Source organism: Stegostoma tigrinum, chromosome 6 (genome assembly GCF_030684315.1).
Source record: "Stegostoma tigrinum isolate sSteTig4 chromosome 6, sSteTig4.hap1, whole genome shotgun sequence".
In the NCBI taxonomy this organism is placed as follows: domain Eukaryota; kingdom Metazoa; phylum Chordata; class Chondrichthyes; order Orectolobiformes; family Stegostomatidae; genus Stegostoma; species Stegostoma tigrinum.
Window position 1 is genome coordinate 49,001,756 of NC_081359.1, and position 16,634 is coordinate 49,018,389.

General features: G+C 40.3%; 1 protein-coding gene across 7 annotated transcripts in view; it reads right to left on the reverse strand.

Moving 5' to 3' along the window:
* The window catches only part of fat3a (FAT atypical cadherin 3a), an 808,281-nt gene that overhangs the window by 48,310 nt on the left and 743,337 nt on the right, over window positions 1-16,634 (reverse strand). For all 7 annotated transcript variants that reach the window (XM_059646553.1, XM_059646555.1, XM_059646551.1 and 4 more), the window contains one exon: window positions 15,863-16,020. In XM_059646553.1, the coding sequence (XP_059502536.1) occupies window positions 15,863-16,020 (158 nt within the window). The remainder of the gene's footprint in view (window positions 1-15,862; window positions 16,021-16,634) is intronic.

Consider the following 16,634-nt stretch of genomic DNA (forward strand, 5'->3'; position numbering starts at 1 on the left):
TTACCTCTCAAGTCAAGTTTCCATGCATACTTTTCCTGTAGACATTATGCTTCATTTCATTCATTAGCTCGTGGAAGCTATTATCGAATGGAAGCTGAAGATTTGTCAGAACACAAGTGGAAAGATTCTCAAGGCTGTTGCAGGTGTGTAAGTCAACAGTGCAATGAAGGAAACAATGTGTTTTGAGAAAGCTCAGGACAAGGCTGTCTTTGAAAGCAACAGTCGGCATGTTAGGAACATACAGCTGGTCGGCCACCCACATTTCTCAGGAATTTTAAATAGCAGTGATACCCGGAAACATTTAATGATTGTGCCGTGGTTGGATGGACGTTGGGAAATGGGGGAGCCGTAGTTAGTTTGTTTGCCTATGAATACAACATTCCTAATGACTAGCATGGAGAAGATATCAAAAAGCCATGCATAACACAAAGTGGCTGCATTTTTTCAATATTGTGTTATATCGAACCGCCATATTTACATAATGACACTGGATACAACATTTGGTAGGGTGGAGGCAGTGTATGAAGTGCCAGTGGTTTGATGTGCTAAGTGCTGTTCTTCACATTTAAGTAAGTAATCCAGCAATATCCTAAGGTTTAAAACGTCTTGCTTGCGTCTCTAAAACTAAATAATTATTTCTATTCTAAAATCATTTTATAGATGTTCACCCCAAATATATGTCTTCCAAATCAGAGCTACCAGTATAAATACTCAGAGGTTTGCTCTGCCTGTGAATCTTTCTTTTCTCTGTTGTCACTGCATTGCCATCATGTTGTGTATTTACATATCTGTCTGAATTGAACTTTGTCGCTATACTTCACATTTTGGAGAACGTTATGCAGAAGCTTCTTATCTTCTGTTAGTGTGCAATTTAACCACTTTTGAAGGGGCAGAAATACTCTAATCAAGATACTATTGTCAAAACGTGTTGTCTCAGCTATCCTGACGATCAATGAAGGTTCATTTTCCACATGGTGCACGCATCATGATTGAGACTTCCCTGCACTGCTGTCCCTTAGTGCCAAACTAGCTGTAATGGTTCTATATTGTAATCCTGATCTCCCATAGGCACCAACATTCACACTAATGTGTGTGTCATGTTTTGAAATAGATTTTAACTTGCACTTAGTAAAGTGGCTTACTGAGTTGCCATTCTAGCAATGGCAGTGATATGCTCATTTGTCCTTAATGGTCTTATTAGCATCCTGCTGACTGACTTCCCAATTACATCAATGGCCTTCCCTTCACCACAAGGTCAGAAATGGGGATTTTCACTGATGATTGCACAATGTTCAGCACCTATCATGGCTCATCAGGTTCTGAAGCAGCTCGTGTCCAAATGTAGCAAAATCTGGACAAAATCCAGGCTTGGGCTGAAAAGTAGGAACACACTCGTCAGGCAATGACCCTCTCAAACAAGACAGAACCTAACCATGCTCCCTTGACATTCTGTAGTGTTATCATCACTCACTTCTCCACTATTAACATGCTGGCGGTTAGCCTCTTACCATTGACCAGAAACTAATCTGGACTAAGCATATAAATCTTTTGGCTACAACAGCAGCCCAGAGGCTATCACTGCTGCACCGAATTACTCACTTACTGACTCTGCAAAGCCTGGCCACCATCTCTAAGGCACAAGTCAGAAGTGTGATGGCATACTCCCCATTGCTTGGACGAATGCAGTTCCAAGAACACCTAAGATGCCTAACACCATGCAGGACAAAGCAGCCCACTTGATTGGCATCACATCCACTCTCTTCATCACCAATGCTCAGTACCAGCAGTGTGTACTGACTACAAGATGCATGGCAGAAATTTATCAAGGGTCTTTAGACAGCACCTTCCAAACTCATGACTGATTCTACTTAGAAGGACAAAGGCAGCCCACATCCCATGAATGAATTGAAAGAAACTAATTTGGACAAATAGCAAGCAAGTGGCTGAAGGTCAAATAGCCTGGAGGCTGAATTAAGTGCAGGGAATGGGGACTCTAGGCAGGAGTACTATAGGTATGGGCAGAGGAGGCCCATAGTTTCCTCTTGCCTTTCTAACCCCACAAAGAGCTATTACAAATGCACTTAACAGGGCTGCTTTGTTCCTTAGACAGGTTGTTGTTATGAAGATTTTAGCCTTTTTAAATTTCATTTGTGGGATGTGGGCAATGCTGGTTGGCAAGCATTTATTGCCTGTCTCTAGCTGCCCTTGAGAAGGAGGTGGTGAACTGCCGTAATCTACCTGCTGTGGGTTGACTCACAATGCCATTAGGGAGGAAATTGCAAGATTTCGACCCAGCAATAATGAAGGAACAGCGAGATATTTCCAATTCAGGATGGCGAGTAGCTGCGAGGGAAACTTTCAATTGGTGATATTTCCACATATCTGCTGTACTGTCCTTCTAGATTGAAGTAGATGTGGGTTAGGACATCCGAAGACCTCTGGTGATTTTCTGAAATACATCTTGTAAACAGTACACATTGTCGCAACTGAGCTTGTATTAAATAAAACAAGCCAAAACAGAAGAATGAAAGTCTTTCACCAGCAAATAAAGTGTGTATTTAAATGTCATACAGAATCTGACATGAGATAAAAGATTCATTCCCGAGGAAATAAATTTCGTTTGCACTTGCGCATGTGTGGAAAGATCAGGCACGAAACATGTTAAATTCATGTCAGTCAGCATTTCGTAGAATCAACCTAGATTACAAAAATTATGTCATTATCATTATAAATTTATAAAGGTTGGCAAATTGGTTCTTTCAGAAATTATTGAGCATTTAGTTTTTCTCAGGAAATAATTTAAATTTTAACAAGGTTGAAACAGAAATTGAGAAAGATAGAAAACAGGACCAGGAGCGGTATAGTGGCTCAGTGGTTAACACTGCTGCCTCGCAGCATCGAGGACCCAGATTCGATTTCACCTCGGGCAACTGTCTGTGTGGAGTTTGCACATTCTCCCTGTGTCTGCCTGTGTTTCCTCTGGGTACTCTGATTTTCTCCCACAGTCCAAAGATGTGCATTGGCCATGCTAAATTGCCTGCAGTGTTCAGGGATGTGTAGCCTAGGTGGGTTATAGGGGAATGGGTCTGGGTGGAATGCTCCAAGGGTCAGTGTGGGTTTGTTGGGCCAAAGAGCCTGTTTCAACACTGTAGGGATTCTATGATCTATGAAGTAGACTGTTTGACCCATTGAAACAGTTCCATTATTCAAGCATGTTCACGGTTGATCTAAAGTACTATACGCCCGCAATCTCCCCTTCTCATCTTTGGTAACAGAAATCTATTTCTTCGTTAAATATAGCGAGAAATTTGGCCTGCTCAATTTTCTGTGCTACATAATTCTAAGGTTCTTCAACTTCTGAGTGAAGAGCTTCATCTTCATTTCAGTCTAAAATGGCCTATCCTATATACCGAGTTTGTGTCCGCTTGTTCAGTACCTTTGGACAAGGGAAACATCATCTCTGCATCCTGTTTATCCATCTCTGTCAGAATACTATACACCTAAATGAGATCCCCTTTCAATCTTTGAAACTCCTGTTAATGTAGGCCCAATTGAACTAAACTCTTCTCATACAACAAACTTGCCATCCCAGGAATCATTCAATTAGTCTGGTGAATCTTCTCCACACTGTCTCAACAGCAAGTATATTTTTTCTTAACTAAGGGAGGTCAAAACAGAACGCTATACTTTCAGATGAGTTCTCACTGACGCACTGTACAGCTGCAGTAAGATTTTGTTCCGTGCTCAAACCCTTTTGCAATGAAAGCCACCGTACCTTTTGCCTTCCTACCACTTTGCTGTGCTTGCATGCTGGATTTCAATAACCTCTATACAAGAACACTCAGCTCTTTTGGTAAGTCAACGTTTCCTAATACATAATCTTTTCAATATTATTCTGCAATTCTGCTTTTTCTTATCGCAAAGTCACACTTATCCATGTTGCCATGTATCTGTTCAATCGACTTGTCAAAATTGCCCTGAAGCATCTTTAGGTCCTCCTCACCATTCCCGCCTAGTTTTGTGTTGGCAGGAAACTCAAAAATATTGCACTCAATTTCCCCATCCAAATTATATTAGGTGTGGCTCAAGCACTAACCTGTGTAGTACCCCAGTTGTCACTGTTTTCCACTTTGAAACTGGCCATTTATTCCTACTCTCTGATTCCTGTATGCTAACTAATTCTCAATCTATGCCAATAAGTTATCACCAATCCAATGTGTTTTCATTTTGCACAATAACTTTGTTTACGGAACTTTATCAAAAACTTTCTGAAAATCCAAATACACCATTTTAATAGTTTTTCCTTTATTTATTCAAACAGTCACATCCTGAACAAAAATTCAAGCAAGTTTGCCAAACACAATTATCTTTTTCAAAAATCCATTAACGGAAACTAAGAAATGGAAATGAAATTATGAAGAAGCATACAAAGGATGGGGGAAGAAGAGAGGAGAGAAAAGGGAAACAAGTAGTAGGATGAGGATTAAAAAAAATGAGATCAGATCAGATCTCTCAACAAACATTACTAAAAGATATTATCTGGTCGATATTATCATGCTGTTCATAGAAAGTTGCCAAGCACAAAGTGACTGCGGCATTTCCTGCCTTTAACTTCAGAAGTATTTGAGTGGCTGTAGGTTCAGTCTGACATCCTGAGATCATGAAGGCAACATGTAAATACAATTCTAACTTCCATTTTAGGAGAATGGAGATAGTTCAAAAGGAGGAGAGGATAAAGGCCTATTCCGATAGTTCAGCCCACTTTCATTCTCCTACTAGATAAACTTCTTTCCCCTAATTTTCCTTTCTCAGGGGATGAAATGAACTGATATTTGAAAACGACCAGCTGCTCAAGAATCTAATCAAGAAATTAAGGCATTGGCCTGGAATTTCGACACTTAGTTTGAAGATACAAAGGCACCAGGCATCCAGGTCTTGTAATTTTAATAGTATCTATTTAGATAAAATCTCTGTGTTTAATGTTGATCTAAGGACGATAATGAGGAATAGGCTCACACAATAAGTATAACAAACCACATCACAATGGAATCAATGATATGGACAAAATCTACGTATGTGAGACTTTTAATATACGACATTGTGCCAAATAGCACAAACACAGAATGACAGACATAACTATGCAATCCCACAGCTAATGGATCAGATCTAAACTCCATAGTCCTGTCACATGCTGTTGTGAATGGTCATGGACAATTGAACAAATCCCTGGAGGACGAGGCTCCATACATCTCTCCATCCTTAAGAATGGAAGAGACTAATGCATCAATGCAAAAGATAAGGTGAGGCTGAAACGTTCACACCAGCCTTCAGCCAGAGGTGCCAAATGAATGATCCATCTCCTCCAGTCATCCCTAACATCACAAATGCCAGTCATTAGTCAATTCAAATCAGCCCACATGATATCAAGAAACAGCTGTAGGCAGTGGATACTGCAAAGGCTCTGGGCCCTGACAATATTCTGACTAGCGTACTGAAAACTTGTGCTCCAGCACGTGGCTCGCTAGCCAAGCTCTTCCAGGAGAGTTACAACACTGGCACCTACCTGACAATGTGGAAAATTTCCCTGGTAAGTCCTGTAGCCAAAAAGCAAAACAAATCCAAACTGGCTGCTGTTCCATCAGTCCATTCTCGATCATCAGTAAAATGATTGAAGGTGTCATCAACAGCTATTAAGAAGCATTTGCTTAGCGTTAACCTGTTTACTGTCACCCAGTTTTGGATCCTGCAAAAGCCACCCAGTCCCCAACCTCATTACAGTATTGGTTAAAACATAGGAAAAAGATGCTGAAGTTCAGAGGCATGGTGAGAGTGACATCAAGGCCACACTTCCCTGGGTGTAATATGAAGGAGCCCAAACAAAATTAGATCATCAGGAATCAAGGGGCAAACTCTGTACTGGTTCCAGTCATACCTGGCATATAAGGTGATGGCTGTGGTTGTTGGAGATCAGTCATCTCAGCTCCAAGGCATCTCTGCAGGAGCTCTTCAAGCTGGTGTCCTAGGCACAACCATCTTGAGCTGTCTTGTTAATGACTCACCCTCTAACATAAGGTCAGAAGTAGGACGTTTGCCAATTTTTGCATAATGTTTGGCACCTTACGTGACTGCTCAGAAGGTGAAGGAAGTCATGTTCAAGTGCAACAAGATCTATGTTTAGGCTGACAATATTTTTTTTGTTCAAAGGATGAAGGTATTGCTGGCCAGGCAGCATTTATTGCCCATCCCTAATTGCCCAGAGGGCAGTTATGAGTCAACCACGTTGCTGTAAGTCTGGAATCACACGCAGGCCAGACCAGGTAAGGATAGCAGTTTCCACTGAAGGACATTAGTGAACCAGATGGTTTTCCCCCCGACAATTGGCAATGGATTTATGATCATCATTAGACTCTCAATTCCAGATATTTATTGAATTCAAATTCCACCGTCTGCCATGACAGGATTCGAACCCGGCTCCCCAGAACATTATAATAATCCAGTGATAATACTATTAGGCCATCACCTCTCCCTTAATGGCAAGCAATGGCCTTCTCCAATTTAACCACACCCACTGACATACAATGGTGTTGCCATCACTGAATCCCTCACTATTAACATCCTGGACATTACCATTGACAAGAAACTCAACTGGACTCATCATATAAATACATTGGCTACAACTGTAGGTCAAAAGGCAAGGAATACGGCACTGGCTCCAAAAGCCTGGTCACTAACTACAAAGCACAAGTCAGCAACATGATGAATACTCCCCACTTGCCTGGATGGGTACAGCTCCAACAACACTCAGAAAGCTTGACACCATTTCGGCAAAGTACCCCACTTGAATGGCACCACATCCAGAAGTATCCACCCTTTCCACCACTGAGGCTCAGTGGCAGCAGTGTGTACTATCTACAAGATTCACTGCAGAAATTCACTGAAGATCCTTAGAGAGCACCTTCCAAACCCATAACTACTACCATCTAGAAGGACAAAGGCACCAGATACATTGAAACACCGCCACCTGAATGTTGATGTCCAAGCAACTCACCATCTGACGTGGAAATCTATCACCATTTCTTCACTATCATTGGGTAAAAATCCTGGAATTGCCTCCGTTAGGCCATTGTGTATTTACCTACAACACATGGACTGCAATGGTTCAAGGTACTTCATCACTTCGTTTTTGCAAACTTTTGCCGCTTTGGTCCTGGTCTCACCCACTCGAACTAACTTTGTGCAATTGGGGAACTTTGTCTCGACATTCTATCTGACATGTTCTTCTCATTTATTTAATCCAGCTAATCCTTTCATATTTTCTTTCCATCCCCCTTGCAGTTATTTTTCACTTATCGATGTGTCATCAGTATTTTACTTGGTTCCTTCATCTGTGTCATTGATAAAGATTGTAAATAGTTGAGGCTCAAGTGCTGACGTTGCAATATGCTGCTAAGTATAGATTATGAACCTGAAAACAACTTGTTTATTTCTGATGTGTTCTCATTAATCAATCAATCCATGCCAACATATTAATTAAAATGTCAGGAAGCATGACATACTCCAATAATCTCGTGTGGTACTTCATAATACGCTTCTTAAACTCTGGAGAACTGAAGCCTGTGCTACCTTTGTCTCCCACCCTAGCTGCAGCATACTCAAGCTCGCTATTTCTCCACATGCTGATCACGCTTCTCATCTGTCCTCTAGGGTGCACACAATGTCAGTGTTTGAATCGGTGGTTGCAAGTGGGAAATCAAGCGATTGTGCAATTGTTCAGTCAGAGCATCACTCCACACTGAAATGAATTATACTTGCTTCAGATTGTCTATTCTGACAAATGCTATATTCAGTGCACCGTATGACCATTACAACCATCAGCAGTAAGAGCATTATACTCAAATATAATCTGCAACATCAAGACTTCAATGTGGACTTCACAAGCTTCAAAATCTCCCCTTCCCCCCACTGCATCCTAAAACCAGCCCAGTTCTTCCTCTACCCCACCGCATCACAAAACCAGCCCAGCTCGTCCCCTCCCCCCAATGCATCCCAAAACCAGACCAGCCTGTCTCCGCTTCCCTAACCTGTTCTTCCTCTCACCCATCCCTTCCTCCCACCTCAAGCCACACCTCTATTTCCTACCTACCACCTCATCCCGCCTCCTTGACCTGTCTGTCTTCCCTGGACTGACCTATCCCTTCCCTACCTCCTCACCTATACTCTCCTCTCTACCTATCTTCTTTTCTCTCCATCTTCGGTCCACCTCCCCCTCTCTCCCTATTTATTCCAGTTCCCTCTCCCCATCCCCCTCTCTGATGAAGGGTCTAGGCCCGAAACGTCAGCTTTTGTGCTCCTGAGATGCTGCTTGGCCTGCTGTGTTCATCCAGCTCCACACTTTGTTATCTGGCATATTCCCCACTCCATTTTTACCATGAAGCAGGAGATCAACAATAGTTCAATGAAGAGTGCAAGAGTGTGTGGCAGGCTTAGCAAAATATGTCAAACTTAGAACATGGGATGACTTGTGTACAAAACAGCATAAACAGTATGGTAATAGACAGAGCTAAATGATTCCATAAGCAACTGCAATCCTGCCACATCCAGTCAAGAATGGTGGTGAGCTGTTGAACAACTCACTCGAGGAGTAGGTCCTACAAATATCCCCACCCTCAACAAAACCAACGGACTCAATGGATTGAACGGTCTTTTCTGCACTGGGTGGATCTCCATACTAGGAAGAGGATAGTTGGCCGTCTCTAGTTAACAACAGAACTATGGTTCACATGTGGAATGAACTTCCTGAGGAAGTGGTGGATGTGGGTACAATTACAATGTTTAAAAGACATTTGGCTAAGTACGTGAATTGATCAGGTTTGGAGAGATATGAGCCAGGAGCAGGCAGGTGGGGCTAATTTAGTTTGTGATCATGTTTGACATGGACTGGTTTTGCCAAAGGGCCTGTTTCCATGCTGTATGACTCTATGACTGAGTTTTGGACTGCAATACTATATGGCAGTTAAGCACCAAGTTAACATTTTCAATCACCTAATATTACATTGCTTTACAAAGCTGAATGGTGGTTTGTGTCTTTAATAAAAGAGAAAGGCCTTTCTAGGTACATGTATTTAACAGATGTTGGTGATGATCAATCTTACTGTCTATTCGCATTATTACTGAAAGCCTCGAATGTCTAATAGAACATTACAGCACGGTACAGGCCCTTCTGCCCTCGATGTTGTGCTGACCTGTCATACCGATCTGAAGCCCATCTAACCTACACTATTCCATGTATGTCCGTATGCTAACGCTCTGGAAGCAATTGTAATAGTGACAAAAGAAAACACTATCAATTAGGGCATTAGCTTTGAATATATTGCCATAGATGCTGCTGATAATATCACTTTAGCTGTTGCTTTGTTGGATCTACAGTACCAACCTGCCCACTATTCCTTTAAATTTATAATCTAGTCCAGCCTGATTACCCGTTGAATCAAATTTTAAGATGCACAGCCTTTATTGCAATTTTTGATCTTTAGAAAATAAGGTCTAGACCATCAATGTCCTAGAGATAATTTTAAGGCACTTCATTCTGAATGATCCATTAAACTTAGAACTTAGCAACAAAGTTCATTTCCTCCATTAAATGTTTGTAAAAGCACTATTGCAATTATTACACCCTCTTTTTAAATTTTCCCTACGATTCAACTGATACAATATCAGATTTACTGATAGCTTGAGTGGTAACTTATTAACGCAGTACTCTAGATGTTAAGAATCCTTTTTGTAAGTCACATGATAGCATTCTCTTTGCATTCTCACAAAAAGCTACAACGAAGTGTTTAATAGAACATAGCCATCCAAAAATATTAAAAATTATTTGAATGTTTAATAATAATGCATGTTATGGTATGAACAGTGCATTCTGCAAGACTCAGGGTAGGAAGAAGAAGCAATAGGCTTGGAAAGTCACAATGGTGTACTGTAGGCAATTCTTGGGCACAACTTGTTGAGGTGCAATAAGCATATGGCATATGGTGGCCAATGTGTCAACAATAGGACTGGGATATCATAGCAATTGCAGAGACGTGGCTCAGGGCTGGACAGGACTGACAGCTTAATGTTCCAGGATATAGATGCAGAAGAAAGGATAGAAAGGGGGGCAGCAGAGGAGGGGGAGCAACATTTTTGATTAGGTATAACATTGTAGCTGCACTTATTCTCAGGAATATCCTCCCTATGTCCAGAGAAGTTATTTTGGTAGAACTGAGAAATAACAATGGGATGATCACCCTATTGGGATTATACTATAGACCCCCAATAGGCAGTGGGCAATTGAGAAACAAATTTGTGAGGCGATCTCAGGTATCTCTAAGGATAATAGGGCGGCAATGATAGGGGGTTTTAACTTTCGAAATATGGACTAGCATTGCCACAGCATTAAAGGCTTGGAGAAGAACTTGTTAAATGTGTATAAGAAAATTTTCTGACTCAGTACCTGGATGGACCTACTAGACAAGGTGCAAAACTTGACCTACTCTTAGGAAACAAGGCAGTGTCAAGGAGCATGTCGAGACCAGCAATCAAAATTCTATTAGTTTTAAAATAGTGATGCAGAAGGATAGAACGGATCTAAAAGTTAAAGTTCTAAATTGGAGGAAGACCAATTTTGATGGTATTAGGCAAGAATTCTCCAAAATTGATTGGAGGCAGATGTTTGCAGGTAATAGGACAGCATGAAAATGGGAAGACTTCAAAAATGAGATGACAAGAGCCCAGCAACAGCATGTTCCTATTAGGGTGAACGGCAAGGCTGGGAGGTGTAGAGAATGCCGGATGATGACAGAATTTGAGGTTTTTGGTCAAGAAAAAGAAGAAAGCATGTATTAGGTACAGACAGCAGAGATCAGGTAACTTCTTATAAGAGTATAATGGCAGTAGGAGTATACTTGAGAGAAATCAGAAGGCCAAAAAGGCGACACAAGATAGCTTTGGCAAATGGGATTAAGGAGAATCCAAAGTATTCTACAAAAACATTAATGACAAAAGGGTAACTGGGGAGACAATATAGCCCCATAAAGATCAGAAAGGCCATCTATGTGTGGAACTGTAGGAGATGGGGTAGACACAAAATTAGTATTTTGCATCAGTGTTTACTGTAGAGAAGGATATGGAAGATGAAGAATGTGGGAAAATAAATTGAGACATCATGAAAAGAGGTGGTATGGGATGTTTTAAAACACACAGAGGTGGATAAATCCGTAGCACCTGATCAGGTATACCCTAGAACTCTGTGGGGAGCTAGGGAAGTGATTGCTGGTTTTCCTTGTTGAGGTATTCATATCAATAGCCACAGGTGAGGTGCCAAAGGTTGGAGGTTGGTTAATGTGGTGCCACTATTTAAGAAAGGTGGTAAGGAAAAGCCAGGAAGCATTAGACCAGTGAGCCTGACATTAGTGGTGGGCAAGTTGTTGGGGGTATCCTGACGGGTAGGATTTACATGTGTTTGGAAAGGCAAGGACTGATTAGGGATAATCAACATGGCTTTGGGCGTGGGAAATCCTGTCTCACTAAATTGATATTTTCTGAAGAAGTAACAAACAGGACAGATTAGGGCAGAGTGGCGGCTGTGATTTATATGGACTTCAGTAAGACGTTCAACACGGTTCCTTATGGTAAACTGGTTAGCAAGGTCAGACTTGGAATACAAGGAAAGCTGGCCATTTGGATACAGAACTGACTCAAAGGTAGAAGATAGAGGATTGTAGTGGGGGGGTTCTCTTCAGACTGGAGACCAGTGACCAGTGGTGTGCTACAAGGAATGGTGCTGGGTCTACAGCTTAGTAAGTTTGCAGATGACACCAAAATTGGAGGTATAAGGGACGATGAAGGAGGTTACCTCAAAGTAAAATGGGATCATGATCAGATGGGCCAATGGTCAGAGAAGTGGGAGACAGAATTTAGTTCAACTAAATGTGAGGTGTAGAATTTTGGAAAGGCAAAGCAGCGCAGGACTTTTTTAAAAACTCATTAATGGGATGAGGGCATCACTGACTAGACAGCATTTATTGCTCATCCCTAATTGCCCAGAGGGCAGTCCAGAGTTAACCACATTGCTGTGGGTCTGGAGTCACAAGTAGGCCAGTCCAGGTAAAGATAGCAATTTCCCTCCATACAAGACATTAGTGAATGAAATGGGTTTTTCCGACAATCAGCAATGGATTCATGGTCATCACAAGACTCTTAATTCCAGATGTTTCATTGAATTCAAATTCCACCATCTGCCTTGGCGGGATTCAAACCCAGGTCCCCAGAATGTTATCTGTGTCTCTGGGTTAACAGTCCAGCGATAATACCACCAGGCCGTTGCCTACACTTAATGGTAAGGTCCTGTGAACAATTGCTGAAAAAGAGACCTTGGAGTGCAGATTCATTGTTCCTTGAAAGTAAGGAGTCATAGGCTATGTGCGATAGTGAAGGCAGTGTTTGGTGTTTGTCTTTATTGGTCAGTGCATTGAGGTTGGGAGTTGGGAAATCACGTTGTGGCTGTGCAGGACATTGGTTAGGCCAATTTGAGAATAGTGCATTCTGGTCTCCAGGGCCAGGAAGGATATTGTGAAACTTGACAGGGTTCAGAAAAGATTTTGAGGATGTTGCCAGGGTTGAAGGACTTGAGCTACAGGGAGAGGTTGAACAGACTGGAATATTTTATCTGGGATATAAGAGCCTGAGGGGTGACATTACAGGTGTTTATAATATCATGAGGGGCATGAATAGGATAAATAGATAATGTCTTTTCCCTGGGTTGGGAGAATCCAAAACTAGAGGGCATAGGTTTAAGGTGAGAGGGGAAAGATTTGAAAAGGGACCTCAGATGCAACTTTTTCCACACAGAGGGTGGCAAGCGTACAGAATGAGCTGCCAGAGGAAGTGATGGAGGTTGGTAAAAATACAACATTTAAAAGACATCTGTATGGATATATGAATAGGAGGGGTTAAAAGGGATATGGGCCAAATGTTGGCAAATGAGACTAGATTAATTTACGGTATCTGGTTGGCGTGGGCGAGTTGGACTTAAGGGTCAGTTTCCAGGCTGTATATATCTGTATGACTCTATGGCTCTATGTGATATTTTTAACTTGTCACACAAAAGAAAATGTGGTGAAATAGTTACCAGAATGTAACAATGTCCTTGACATAGAGAAAATCAGCCAGTACCTTGCACCATGGGTTTGAAAGGAACCTCATGTGGATGAAAAGCTTCTCTCAATTATTGCAGTTGATGGAATTGATATGTTTTGACTTGACTGGCTAATAGAGGTTAGTATTAATGCCAGGCCAATATATGGATTCACACCAGTATTTTTTTTTCCCACTCTTCATGTCCCTGTGACCTGAATCTATATGGTATAGGATGTCTTAGTGTAGAGTGTGTGGAATTACTACTTGCTTGGTCTTGAATATTACAAGCACAGAGAGTCCCACTTCAGCTCCAAATGATCAATATCAACATAATAGTTTGGGGGCTTTTTGGATGCATTCAGTTCACCTCTTGATTATCTTCTTCAGTTGCTGTGGCTGGTCATCATCTGATGTAGTTTGTTGAATCTGATCTGCTTGCCCATGTCAGAAATCATATAAAATTGATGCTAATATTTTCTTCTAATTTATATTTGATAATACTGACTTGTATGTGTAAGGGAATGTCTTTATTCTTAGTGAGGCTTACCAGTTGCAAGCATCAACATTGTCATTTGGGGACCTGGTAGGTATTGTATTTCTATACCGCACCCTTGAATCTTCTTAAGCAGACACTGCAGACATGGATGTGCACTCAAATGAGGTTATTGACAGGTCACTTGTACTGGCTTGTATTTGGTATGAATAACCAAATGCTTACTGGACAGGTAAACTATTGCATCCTGAAAGCTAGAGCAAGAGTCTCTCTTTAAATGTTGGAGTAGCCTGAGCTGTCATAAGAACTTTAGAAACAAATGTATGAGGCTTGCCAATCTGTAAGTGGACATGCTGCAAGGTCTGAAACAAAAACAAAGTGTTGGAGAAACTTAGATCCGACAGCAAAACAAAATTTAATGTTGAGTTCATTTAGGATGCATCTGTCTTCAAATGTGGTGAGTTTGTTGGGATCATAATATTGAAGCTTACTGATTGACAGCATTTTTGAGAGATTGAATATACTAGTGACCTCCTTCCACATGAGTAGCACTGTATGGAACTGGAGAAGCACAGCAGGCTAGGCAGCATCAGAGGAGCAAGAAAGTTGATGTTTCGAGTCAGGACCCTGTTATCTCTGACTCCAGCATTGGCAGTTTTTATTATCTCTTCCTTCTACATGGAATGTTTTTGTAAGAACACCTCAAAAAGGAGGTATCTTAGTTGCAAAATTTGGATTAGATGGGGATGAAAAGTTAAGGCAAGTGAGAAAACTTTGTAAGTCATCTTGTTATGTAGGCATCTTCTGCATTTTTTTAATTTTGATATGATCAGGTCAAATACCTATTGATAATTAGACTGAACTGAAGAAATTAATTTTGATCGTTGTGATTTAATACTTTTTATTGTTGAAAAAATACAACGCTACTTTCCTGTTGTCATGAGCTGATAGAGGTTTGTGTCACACTCACGTTAATCTTTTTGAAGAACTCAATGTCACCCGTGATACAGACAGAGCCCACTAGATTTTTAATGATATGCAGCATTTGTTGTTAGAATACATCTGTCTGATGGATAATCTAAACGGTAATCTGAATGAACAGTATCTACCAAAGAGTTCTCTAAAAGTTGTCAGTTCCTATTATTACGGGAAAGATGTTTGGACAAATATCCATTCACATTAAGCTTGGAAAAACATTTCCCACCTGAAAACTTGGAATTGAGCTCTTCTAGGGTAGGAATTTTATCTGGATATCTTTTTTGTGTATTATTCAGTCACCTTGCAGCCAAACAGAGATGTAAAAGTAAAGGTTGGTTAGGTAATGAATAGACTTGAAAATCTAAAATCTTTGGATTTCATGGATCATGACATGTAGATCTGCTGCAGTGGTAGACCGAAGATGGTTGCTTCATCAATCTGAATGATGTACAAGGTTTCAAGAGTTCATCCTGAGGATCCGTATTAGCATACAATGCATGGGGTGGTAGTCTTTTAAAGTGTTAACTCATCTTGTACGGACTGGAATGTGTTCCATATCATAAATGTGTTCAGCTGTGTGCCCTTTACCTTTTGATGGTCAGATTTTTTTTATAGACAGTGTTAGCTGATCTGAAACTATTTTTAATTTGGTACGCACATAAAATGCAGAAGTTAATTATATTCTTGCTCACATGAATGTTCTTAGAGCACGTTTACATTTTGTATCATATTTTCTTACATTACCTTTAACAAAATTAAATTCTCAAATCTTAAATTAACAGAAGGCTGAGTAAAAACCAAAAGAACTGCAGATGATGTAAATCAGGAACAAAAACAGAAATTTCTGGAAAGGCTCAGCAGGTCTAGCAGCATCTATGAAGGAAAAACAGAGTTAACATTTCGGGTCTGGTGACCCTTCCTCAGAAGACCTGAGTACTTTGATTATATTAATGGTGACTCTAGAACTACTTGAGCTGTTTCAGTATAAATTACAGCAGCCAGTTTAAAAGAAGGAAAGTCCAGGAAATTGATTACCTGGCAAGCTACTTAATAAGTCACACTGTCTTACTGGGAGAGTTACAGATCGGATCAAATCTTAAAGAAAGGAATTAAATACTGAAATGCAAAAGGCAACCATCATATTTAGGGCACTATCCAAATATTGTGTGATCACAAACAACATTAAATGCACTGGTGTTAGTAAAGTTAATTTACCTTTAGGATGACACAATAATCTCCTTCAGCATACATTATTATCCCATTACTCTGCAGTGTTCTCAAATGCAGCCCCAATTTCAGTTCATCTCTTTTATTGTTCTCTGCCACCCGATACTTAATGTAGCTGTTTCCAGCAAAGCTAAGGGATGCATGACCTGAATGGATTAAGTAAAAGCATTTGGAAACATTAGCCTGCACTCATACAATATTTATGGACACATTTATTTTGAAAGTATTGTAATATTACATTATATTACACAATGTGACTAAGTTTCTTTGCACTTTTAACAGAATATAACACCATTTATAATTTTTATTCTTCAAGTTCTATTTTTAAGCACCTCGCAACAAAATCAGTGACAACCTAGAGCAATTTGACATACTTACACGAAATACTGCTAATATGAATGCTGGTACAGTCAGAACCTATTAAAGGACAACCATAAAATCGCAGATACTCTTGTTTAATTGGGTGATAAAGCTAAATAGAAACCAAGAAAAATCAGAGCCATGTCATATTGGAAAAGAAGCTAGCTTTCACACTATTTTCCATATGTTTAATTTTCTTTTGCATGGATTTTGACCTTTCCATTTTGTTCATAATTTCCTATGAACAAATTAACTGAAATATGTCATCAAAAACAATCATAAATTTGTTAATGAACCTTAACATAAACTAACACAAAATGATAGGGGAAAATAGAAACAGAAAATGTTGAACTCTAATTCAAAAGATGGCATTCACATATGGGATTTATTATATCACATC